Raw genomic sequence first — 12,290 nt, 5'->3', positions numbered from 1 at the left:
TGTGGCGGTCATCGGTCATAACCGACAGTGACAGGAACTTATGTGGATGGGTTTTTAAAGTGGAAAAGCCATTTCATTGGGACAGTTCCACTCTCTCGACCTCAGAAGTCCAGGTGCCGTGGTACGAGTAGTCGTCATAACCGGGGTCTTCCTTGGTTGCCGTGGATGACCATGACTTCTTCTCTGCCTTGTCTTGCCCTTCGCTCTCCACAAAGCATTGCAGAACTGCCTTCCTGGCTGTCAGATCTCATCCACCCTGTCCGCTGGAGCTGACTTTACATGCCAGGACAGACACGTCCCTATCTCACTGGTGTGTGAGGCCTGCTGGCTACTCCCACCTGGTTTAACCGCCTGTCGAAGCGGAGTACCGGGATGTGGCCACCGTTGCGTGCAAACAGCTACTTGGAGCCACGGGTGAGAGCTGAGTGTCCGGTAGGGACCAAAAATGAGAGAGCTGCCCCGGAATGGACACAAGACTAGCCTCTTCACCAGAGGTGTTACCACTCTAGATGCTAGAGGAAATGGTAGACGTTTAGAAGGTATTTGAACAGGAACATGGGTTGGAAAGAGTTAGAGGGAAATGGGCAAAATGGGTAGGCAGCTAGGTTGAGTTGGACCAAAGGGTATGCCTCTGTGCTGTATAACTCTGTTGGTTTAATTGATGGTTGTAAATTGCCCCTTAGTTAGTTGGTGAGGGGGTAGAAATCTGGAGGGAGTTGGTGAAACGTGGGGAGAGTGGGTCACACGGAAGATAGGTGTAAGAGCACCAAAACCAATGGATTGAATACTATCCTAAATTGGAAGAAATACGTACGGCTGCCATGCTAAAGTTAACTCCTACATTAAATAGGAAAGGTTTGGAGGAATTTGGGCCAGATGCAGGCAAATGGAACTAGATCAGTTAAGGTATCCGTTAGTCTTGCGAGACCATGGATCTGCGCCTGGAAAGTCTTCACTCTCCAGGGCGCAGGCCTGGGAAAGGTTGTATGGAAGAACAGCAGTTGCCCATGCTGCAAGTCTCCTCTCCACGACATCAATGTTGTCCAAGGGAAGGGCACTAGGACCCATACAGCTTGGCACCGGTGTCATCGCAGAGCAATGTGTGATTAAATGCCTTGCTCAAGGACACAACACGTTGCCTCAGCTGGGGCTCGAACTCACGACCTTCAGGTCGCAAGTCCAGTGCGTTAACCACTTGGCCACATGCTCACGATCAGTTAAGCACACACAAAATGCAGGCCAGGCAGCATCTGTGGAAAAAAAGCACCGTTGATGTTCCAGGCCAAAACCCTTCGGCAGGACCAGAGAAAAAAAAAAGCTGGAGATTAGATCTGAAAAGTGGGGGTCGGGGAGCGAGGAACACCAGGCAATAGGGAGGGATGAAGCAAGGAGCTAGGAAATTTATTGGTGAAAGAGACAGAAGGCCATGGAAGAAAAAAAAAAGGGGGGGAGGAGCACCAGAGGGAAGCAATGGGCGGGCAAGGCGTTAACATGAGAGAGGGAGAAGGGGATGGGAAATGGTGAAGCCATTCCCTCTCTCATGTTATCTTCTTGCCCGCTCATCGCCTCCCTCTGGTGCTCCTCCCCACCCCAACTTTTTATCCATGGTTACCGCGGTTCCAGCACCAACATAGCATGTCCACAACTCATTATCTCTAACCAGTACGTCTTTGGAACATGAGAGGAAACTGGTGCAGCCATAGGAAACCCACGTGGTCACAGAGAGAACGTACAACTCCTTATAGGCAGTGGTGAGAATTGAACCTCAGTCCGTGTTCGCTGGCGCTGCAAGGGATTATGCAAACCGGTACGCTACTGTGGCTGCCCAGTTACATTTATTTCTGGCATGCATCGCTGCTCTGCTCTTACATTAAGAAAGTTGCTTTCCTTCACAAATGTCATTTCGATGTCTGAGAGTTGACTTTGGATTTCACAGATAAATGCCTCTAATCTGAGGAAGGAAATAGGCTTTGGCTCTTTTGTTTTGAAATACCAATTTTTTCTCCGAATCTCAGCCTGCAGTCAATGTTTATCACGTTCCATGCCCTTGCACATTCCATTTTAGTAACTCATAGAGTCCAGAAGCATGCAGTACAGGAACAGGCCCTTCAGCCCATCTAGTTCATGCCAAACTGCTATTCTCCCAAGTCCCACTGACCCACACCTAGATCATAGCCCTCCATACCACTCCCACCTATGTACCTATCCAAACTGCAATTGAACCTGTATCCACCATTTCTGCTGGCACCTTGTTCCATACTCGCACTGCCCTGAGTGAAAAAGTTAACCCTCAGGTTCCTTTTAAGCATTTCACCCTTAACCTATGATCTTTCGTTCTAGACTCGCTCAACCTCAGTGGAAAAAGCCTGCTTGCATTTGCCCTATCTATACCCCTCACAATTTTGCATACCTCTATTAAATCTCCCCTCATTCCCCTGTGCTCTGGGGAAGAAAGTCTCATTTCGGCTGTTTTCAACATGGGGCATTTCACCCTCCGCCCTCCACCCTCAGGAGGACACGTGTGATCCCCAAGGGTCTCTGAAGTCTTAATAATGTTGAGTTCATCTAAAGTAAAAATAAATTAGAAACTATACCAGTAATTGGTGGGAGTCTGTCAAAGCAGTGTTCGGTGATGTCATTCACGGAGGTTCAGGATGTATTTAACAAGTGTTAAGGCGTTGTTCTTGAAAATTAGTTCCACTCTGAGATGCCCTCCAGATCCACATTGGAGAAAGTAAGACAAAGATTGGGCCATCTGGCCCTTCAAATCTGCTATGCCATTTAACCAAATCATGGCTGACCCTCCTTCTCAGGTGAAGGGCTTGACTCAAAACGTCAACTGTCCGTTTCTGTCCATGGATGTTGCCTGTCTCGATGAGTTCCTCCAGCTCCTTCTTTACTGCTCTGGATTCCAGCATCTGCACTCTCTCCCCCGATACCATGTCCTGCTCTCTCCCCATCTCCCTGGATGTCTAGGAATCAGTCTACTTCTGGTGCAGTCTGGCATGGCAGTGTAGTGGTTAGCCTGCTGTTTTACAGTGCCAGTGTTCAGTTCCTGCCGCTGTCTGTGAGGAGTTTGTACGTTCTTCCTGTGTCCACACGGGTTTCCTCTGGGTGCTGCGGTTTCCTCCCACATTCTAAAGACGTATAGGCTAGGATTAGTAAGTTGTGGGAGTGCTATGTTGGTGCCAGAAGCACGGCAACACGTGCAGGCTGCCTCCAGCACATCCTCAGACTGTGTCAGTCGTTGGTGCAAACGATGCATTTCATCGTGTGTTTCAATGTGCATGTGACGGAGGGAACGTCGACTCAGACCACGAGAGGCCTGCGTCGGGCATTTTCATGCCTTGCAAGGCGCAGATTGGAAGGCTGTGTGGGGCGCCACTCCTCGTACAGACACTAGAGCAATGTGTGGTTAAGTGCCTTGTTCAAGGGCACAAACACGCTGCCACAGCTGAGGCTCGAACTAGCAACCTTGAGATAACTAGACGAACGCCTTAACCACTTGGCAACGTGCCCAACACAATTTGCATGTGACAAATTGAGCTTAACTATCTAAAAGGGATCACTATACCTTTCAGAAATAAACCATAAGTTTGGCTTCCTTTCTTTAAACCACTTTATTTCTTTCTGTACCTTTTTTAGGTGTGTGTGTATGTGTGTGTGTGGGGGGGGGGTCAATTGCACCTCTGTTCTATAGCCTCACTAATTCCTCCTTTTGGATTCATCGCAGTCATTCGTGGCTTTTTTCCAATCCAGTCCAGTCGCTTCCCGTAAGAAGATTGTAAACACAGTGTTGACAAAGAGTGCTCATTATGCCTGCACTATTTCTGGCGTCTGCCTCTCTTGTTTTTCTGGCTGTTTGCTCTCTCAGCAGCCTACAGTATAAGCAGTGATCATTAATAGTGATCAACAATCAGGTACACTTTTAAATATTCCACATTGTCTACCGGCGTTGGCACTCCGCTTCCATGGAGCTAAGAGTTGGTGTTGGAACCATATCCCGTACCCTCATATCCCTCTTTACGGCAGTGGAAACTGGAGGCAGCTTCAAACTCCTGGGACTGCGCATCTCACAGAACCTCTCATGGTTCCAGAACACATCCTACGCTGTCAGGAAAGCTCACCAATGCCTCTACTTTCTCAGGAGCTGGTCTGCACACACCAATACCCAGAGCTTTCTGCAGATGCGCAGTGGAGAGCATCCCGACAAGCTGTATTACTGTGCGGTACAGAAACTACTGCAGTGGACAGGAGGGCACTACAAAGTGCCCAATGCATCACCAGCTCCAGCATATCTGCTTTCAAGGACACGTATACAGAGGTGCCGGAAAAGGGCCAGTAATGTCATGAGGGCCAGTAACACCCTGTTTGACCCAATCCCATCAGGGAAGATGCTAAGCAGCAAACACACCAGGACCACCCGACTCAAAAACAGATGCTTTCCCCCGAGTTGTCAGACCGATCAACATCTCCACCCATTAACCCATCCCACCACACCACTACATACACTCACCTAGTGTCACTTTATGTACACACAATCAGCCTGTGTATATCACAGTTACTTGTACATTGTGTGTTGTTTAGGATTGCTTTTATATTTATTGTTTTTTTTTAATTACGTTCTTAATGCTGACTATGTTTCTTTTAGACCACACTTGGAATATTGTGTTCAGTTCTGGTTGCCTCATTGGATGAGGAAGCTTTAGAGAGGGTGCAGAAGAGATTTACCAGGATGCGGCTTGGATTAGACAGCATGGCTCATGAGCTAGGGCTTTTCTCTTTGGAGTGGAGGGGGATGAGAGGTGACTTGTTAGAGCTGTACAAGATGATAAGATATAGAGATAATGTGGACAGCCAGAGACTTTTTCCCAGGGTGGAAAGGGCTAATATGAGAGGGTATAATTTTAAGGTGATAGGAAGTAGTTTTTTTTTACAGAGTGGTATGTGCTTGGAATGTGCTACCTTGAAAATAAGTCTGGGTTGTAGAATCACTTCAGAGTTCGGGTGAGTGAAGTTATCCACGCTGGTTCAGGAACCTGATAGTTGAGGGGTAATAACTGTTCCTGAACCTGGTGTTGTGGGTCCTGAGGTTCCGGTCCCTCCTTTCCGATGTCAGCAGCGAGAAGGGAGCATGACCTGAATGGTGGGGGTCCTAGCTGATGGGTGCTGCTTCCTTGTGGCAGCACTCCTTGTAAATGTGCTTAAAGATGGAACACTTAATAATGAAACTCAATAGCATGATGGCCTTAATTGCGAAGAAATTGCAACTTAAAAATGGAGAGGTATTTGTTACAATTATACAAGGTGAGCCCACAGGTTTGGTCTCTTTATCTCACAGGAGGTGCACTGGCATTAGAGGCACTCCAAAAGAGATTCACCTGGCTAACTAGAGACACAAGGTTGGCACAGTAGGGTAGCGGTTAGTGCAATGTTTTACAGTGCCAGTGATCAATTACCCTGCTGCTGTCTGTAAGGAGTTTGTACATTCTCCCCATGACCATGTGGGTTTCCTCTGGGTGCTCTGGTGTCCTCCCTCACTCCAAAGAGGTACGGTTAGAGTTACTGAGTTGTGGGCACGCTGTGTTGGTGCTGGAGACGAGGTGACACTTGCAGCTGCCCCCAGCACATTCTCGGACTGTGTTGGTCATTAACACAAACAACACATTTTACTGTATGTTTTGATATACATCTGACAAATAAAACTAATCTTTAATCTTTTATAAAGACTGCAGATATATGGAATGACCTGGATGGCATGCAAACACGTCATTATATTTTGGTATATGTGATATTAATAAACTATTATCAGTACCCATCTACACAACTCGCATTCATAAACACTTGCCTGACAGTGTCTTCTGTCTTGGCGATTCATGCTTGTCCATGTGCTAATTAAATGCTCAGCTTGGAAAAGGCCCTTCAGCCTAACTTGTCCATGCTGACCAAGATGCCTTCGTAGGTCAATCCCATTTGCTGTAGTTTGGTCCACTTCCCTCTGAGCCTTTCCAATCCTGTCCAAATGTCTTCCAACCAGTTCAGTTGTGCCTGATATGGCAGGATACTTGGTAGCGTGGAGGAGCAGAGGGATCTGGGGGTACATGTCCACAGATCCCTGAAAGTTGCCTCACAAGTAGATAGGGTAGTTAAGAACACTTATGGGGTGTTAGCTTTCATAAGTTGAGGGATAGAGTTTAAGAGTCACGAGGTAATGATGCAGCTCTATAAAACTCTGGTTAGGCCACACTTGGAGTACTGTGTCCAGTTCTGGTCGCCTCACTATAGGAAGGATGTGGAAGCATTGGAAGGGATACAGAGGAGATTTACCAGGATGCTGCCTGGTTTAGAGAGTATGAATTATGATCAGAAATTAAGGGAGCTAGGACTTTACTCTTTGGAGAGAAGGAGGATGAGAGGAGACATGATAGAGGTGTACAAGATAATAAGAGGAATAGATAGAGTGGATAGCCAGCACCTCTTCTCCAGGGCACCACTGCTCAATACAAGAGGACATGGCTTTAAGGTAAGGGGTGGGAAGTTCAAGGGGGATATTAGAGGAAGGTTTTTTTACTCAGAGAGCGGTTGGTGCGTGGAATGCACTGCCTGAGTCAATGGTGGAGGCAGATACACTAGTGAAGTTTAAGAGACTACGAGACATGTATATGGAGGAATTTAAGGTGGATGGTTATATGGGAGGTAGGGTTTGAGGGTCGGCACAACATTGTGCGCCAAAGGGCCTGTAATGTGCTGTACTATTCTATGTTCTATGATCAGAGCAACACACAAAAAGCTAGAGGAACTCAGCAGGTCAAGCAGCATCTTAGATTTTGATTCAGAATCGATTTATCACTTGTACATCAAAATATACAGTGAACTGCATCGTTTGCATTGACGGGGGCAAAACAAGCCCCTTTCCTCCCACCCACCCACACACACAGACAGTTCTCCGACTCCAGGACTGGCTTCTGGTCTGCAACTTCTGATCTCTAGGGTTTGGCCATTAGGCTTCAACTCCTGCTTCCACATAATTTTTGACTCCCTTGTACTCTAAGTATCTGTAATTCTCCATTCTGGAAAACAGAAAAGTCGCGGAGTAGCTTTGTGAGCAGATTTGGGCCTCATATCTTGAGGAGGGATGTGCTGGCATTGGAGAGGGTACAAAGTGCAAAGTAAATTTATTATCAAAGCACACATATGTCTCCATATACAACCCTGAGATTCACCTCCCTGCGGGCATACACAGTAAATCCACAAGAAACATAACAGAATGAATGGAAGATTGTACCCTACAAGATGGACAAACAACCAATGTGCAAAAGATAACAGACTGTGCAAATGCAAAATAAAATAAATAAGCAATAACTATCAAGAACATGAGATGAAGAGTCCTTGAAAGCCTTTCCCACCCCCAGTCTACATCTCCCCCACCTCACCCCAGTACATGCCGGTTATCAGACTGCGTATTTATCCTTCCTGTATTGTTCACCTCTAATAAGTAGTCTTTTCAACCTTCCTTGCCCAGGGAGTACAGCCCCAGATTACAGATTAACTTCCTTACCCCCTGCAAACATACCAGTCTCTTGCATCTTCTTTGGGGCTTTCTGAACCACACAGGGTGTTCCAGTTGTTGCCTAACCCATGGCCATCTCTTGCCTCTTTGCTCCCAGTTATAGTTCCTCACTATCCAGCTACTTCTCTCTTCCTTGAGCCAATGCACTGTGTAATGATTTCCCACCTTCCCTCATCTCCCCAGGCATCGACTTCAAGATCAAGACCATAGATGTCGGTGGGAAGAAGATCAAATTGCAGGTCTGGTGAGTATGAAAGCCAGCACTGGCTCTCAACCTTGGCCTTTGTGCCAAATCTCCCTTTGCCCCGGGCTGTAAGAATAGATATATTGTCGTTAATGAGACACTACCCTCAAAGCAAGAGAGGGTGTGGAGCAAGTTTGTGAAGGGCATATTAAACAGCGTAGTGGGTAAAGCTGCTCCAGAGACCCAGGTTTGATCCCGACCTCTGGTGCAGATTGTGCGTGGAGTCTGCATGTTCTCCCGGTGCCCCATGGGTTTTTAAGATGAGGAGCAGCACGAGGTTGGCACAACACTTTACAGTACCAGCGACCCGGGTTCTATTCCCATCGCTGTCTGTAAGGAGCTTGTACGTCCCCTCTGTGACTGCACAGGTTTCCTCCCACATTCCAAAGCTGCACTGCTTAGTAATGATCGCGTGATTGAGCTACGGTTAAATCGGTGGGTTTCATAGAAACATAGAAAATAGGTGCAGGAGTAGGCCATTCGGCCCTTTGAGCCTGCACCGCCATTTATTATGATCATGGCTGATCATCCAACTCAGAACCCCGCCCCAGCCTTCCCTCCATACCCCCTGACCCCCGTAGCCACAAGGGCCTGGGCGTTTCTGGGCGGTGTGGCTCGAAAGGCCAGAAGGGCCTGTTCTGTGCTGTATCTCAATTTAAAAAAAAATAAGATTAGCTTTATTTGTCACATTTGTAGATTGAAACATACTGTGAAATGCATTATTTTGCGTCAATGATCAACACAGTCCAAGGATGAGCTAGGAACAGCCCGCATGTGCTGCCGTACTTTCCATCACCAACTGAACATGCCCACAATTTATTAAACCTAACCTGTATGTTTTTGGAGTGTGGGAGGAAACTAGGGCACTCGGGGGGGGGGGCGGGAGGAACTCACACAGTCACGGAGGGAATGTACAAACTCCTTACAGACAGCAGCGGGAATTGAATCCCGATCGCTGGTGCTAACCGCTAGGCTATCGTGTGCCACTCAGTTATCACGAGACTATCAATCACAATACCTGTAATATCTGAACCATCAGCAATTTCTAGGAAAGAGCTCTGCATTCAACTTCATAATGAGGGCCTTTTATACAAGAGCTGGGATGTTATGTTGAAGTTATTTAATATGTTGTGTGCATTTCTGGTCACCTAACTACAGGAAAGATATCAATAAGCTTGAAAGGGTGCAGAGGAATTGAAACCCAATCGTATAGCTGGCTCTGTAAAACGTTGCCCTAACCACTACATTACCATGCTGTTCCTGTTTCTTCGGGATGCTCCATTTTCCTCCCTCCCATGTCCCACGTACAGAGTCGATGGGTGAATTGCAGTGCTTTAAATTGCCCCTAGTGTGTAGGGGAGGAAATAGGGGGAGAATTAAAAACAAAGGTAAGATTAATGTATAATTCTTGTAAATGAGTATTGGCATTCGTTTATTAATGTCACACATACCTAGATACAGTGAAAAGCTCGTCTTGTGTACTGTTCATATAGATCAAATCATTACACAGTGCATTGAGGTAGAACAAGGTAAAACAATAATAATGCAGAATTAAAGTCTAACAGCTACAGAGAAAGTGCAGTGCAGGGGAACGATAGGATCAGAACGAGGTAGATTATGAGGCCAAGAGTCCATCTTATCGTACAAAATCAGACAGCATCTATGGAAAAAAGAAAACAGTCGACGTTTCATCAAGACTGGAAAAAAGATGAGAAGTTATAGCAAGAAGGGGGTAGGGGAGGAAGAAGTACAAGGGGGCAGGTGATAGGTGAAACTGGGAGGGGGGGTGAAGTAAAGAGTTGGCAAGCTGATAGGTGAAAGATTTAAAGCGTTGGAGAAGGGGGAATCTGTTAGGAGAGGGTAGAAGGCCATGGAAGAAAGGGAAGGGGGAGAAGCACCAGAAGGAGATGGTGGGCAGGTAAGGAGATAAGGTGAGAGAGGGAACTAGGAATAAGAATGGTGAATGGGGGGACAATTACCGGAAGTTTGAGTAATCACTGTTCATGCCAGCAGGCTACCCAGACAGAATATAAGGTGTTACTTCTCCAACCTGAGTGTGGCCTCATTGCGGCAGTAGAGGAGGTCATGGACTGGCATGTCCTAATGGGAATGGAGAGGTAGAATTCGAAGTGGGTGGCCACCAGAAAGTCCTGCTTTTTCTGGTGGATAGAGCCTAGGTGCTCGGCGGTGGTCTCCCAATCTACGTCGGGCCTCACTGGTATACAGGAGGCCGCACTGGGAGCACCGGGTACAGTACGTGACCCCAACAGACTCATAGGTGAAGTGTCGCCTCACCTAGAAGGACTATTTGGGGCCCTGGAGTAGGTGCAGTAAAGACGGAGGAACTGAAAGAACGGGAGAGAAGAACACTTGTAAAAATGCCATCCCCTTCTCTCAGTTCCTCTGCCTTCACCGCATCTGCTCTCAGGATGAGGCTTTTCATTCCAGAACTATTGAGATGTCTTCCTCCTTCAAAGAAAAGGGCCTTCCTTCCTCCACCATCAACGGTGCTGTCACCCGCATCTCTTCCACTTCACGCACGTCTGCCCTCAACCCATCCTCTTGTCCTCATCTACTAACCCAGCAGACCCTGTGTCCAGCACATAATTCTCTGTAACATCTACAGACTCCAAATGCGATCCCACCACCAAGCACATCTTTCCCTCCCTCGCCCCCTCCCCCTACTTCCCACTTTCCGCAGAGACCACTCCCTATGTGACTCCTTTGTCCACTCATCTCCCTCCTGGCGCTTATCCTTGCAAGCGGAACAAGTGCCACACTTGCCCCTACACCTCCTCCCTCCCTACCATTCAAGGTTCCAAGCTCTCCCTCCAGGTGAGGTGACACTTCACCTGTGAGTCTGTTCTGGTCATCTTCTATATCTGGTGCTCCCAGCGTGGCCTCCTGTTTATTGATGAGACTGCTGCATCAAGCATCTACGCTCCGTCTGCCAGGACAAGAGGGGTCTCCTGATGGTCGCCCACTTCAGTTCTACTTCCCATTCCCATTCCGACATGTTGGTCTTCTATTGCTGCGATGAGGCCACACTCAAGTTGCTGGAGCAACAACACTCTATATTCTGTCTGGGTAGCCTCCAACTTGATGACATGAACATCGATTTCTCAAACTTCTGGTAATTGCCCCTCCCCTTTCACCATTCCCATTCCCATTCCCGTTTGACTCTCTCACCTTATCTCCTCACCTGCCCATCATCGCCCTCCGGTGTTCCTCCCCCTTCCCTTTCTTCCATGGTCTTCTACCCCCTCCTATCAGATTCCCTCTTCAACTCCCCTGCCCCAGATCCACCTGTCACCTGCCACCTCGTACTTCTTCCTCCCCCTCCCCCACCTTGCTCTAACTTCTCGTCTTTTCTCCAGTCCTGATGAAGGGTCTCGGCCCTTTACTTTTTTCCATAGATGCTGCCTGAGTTCCTCCAGCATTTTGTGCTTGTTGCTTGGATTTCCAGCACCTGCAGATTTTCTTGTCTTATCATACAAGAGGTCCGTACAAGAGTCTGATAACAGTGGGGTAGAAGCTGTCCTTGAGCCTGGTGGTATGTGCTTTCAGGCTTTTGTATCTTCTGCCTGGTGGGAGAGGGGAGAGAGAGAATGTCTGGGGTGAGGGGCGTGTGGTTTTGATTATGCTAGCTGCTTTACTGAAGCAGCAAAAAGAATAGACAGAGTGTATGGAGGGGAATCTAGTTACTGTGCTGTGTCCACAGCTCACTGCAGTTTGTTGACAGTGCAGTTGCCATACCAAGCCGTGATGTATCCATAGTTGATGTCTGGCATGGACTTGTTGTGGCTGGAGGGCCTGTTTCTATGTTGTATCTCTCTGACTTTTAAAATGTGAGATGGATGCACGTGTTATTGGCAAAGCTGACTACCTTTGAGATTGAGACTTGCTCAGCCATTTTACCAATGAATCGGCCATGTGTTTGGTGTAAAAGAGTACAGATTTCCTTCCCAGAATTATCCTAGTGAACCTGAGATGATTTTTCCAATAATACAGAATTTATTAATTTGGAGATGCAGCATGGCTCAACTAGTTGCACTGCCCAGCAACCCACCGATTTAATCCTACCTGATCAATGACCAATTAACCTACCAACCCTCGCGCCTTTGGACTGTGGATACCCGGTCAATACATGCGCTGACGGGGAGGATTGAGCCTTACAGACTGAGTCTGAATTGAACACTGAACTCTGAACTCCGACGTGCCGGGCCGTAAGAACACAATGCTAACCACTGCACTACTGTGACGCCCTTGTGGTTGTAGTCTTGTGGTTTTCCATAATGAGACTAGCTTCTGATTCTGGGTTTGGCTGGAACCTCTCCAGCTTTCAAGATTGAAGGTTGTTTAATGTCATTTCCAGTACACAAGTGTAAAAGAGAACAAAATAATTGTCACTCCGGATCTGATGCAGCACAAAACAAACCACAATAAGATAAAGAATGCAATAATAAAAAATGAGAT

General features: G+C 47.3%; 1 protein-coding gene across 1 annotated transcript in view; it reads left to right on the top strand.

Moving 5' to 3' along the window:
- The window catches only part of rab13 (RAB13, member RAS oncogene family), a 52,510-nt gene that overhangs the window by 19,479 nt on the left and 20,741 nt on the right, over positions 1-12,290 (top strand). The window contains exon 2 of the mRNA XM_072283027.1: positions 7,754-7,814. Within this exon, the coding sequence (XP_072139128.1) occupies positions 7,754-7,814 (61 nt within the window). The remainder of the gene's footprint in view (positions 1-7,753; positions 7,815-12,290) is intronic.

This window comes from Mobula birostris, chromosome 2 (genome assembly GCF_030028105.1).
Source record: "Mobula birostris isolate sMobBir1 chromosome 2, sMobBir1.hap1, whole genome shotgun sequence".
NCBI lineage: Eukaryota > Metazoa > Chordata > Chondrichthyes > Myliobatiformes > Myliobatidae > Mobula > Mobula birostris.
This window is presented reverse-complemented; position numbering and strand designations above follow the sequence as displayed.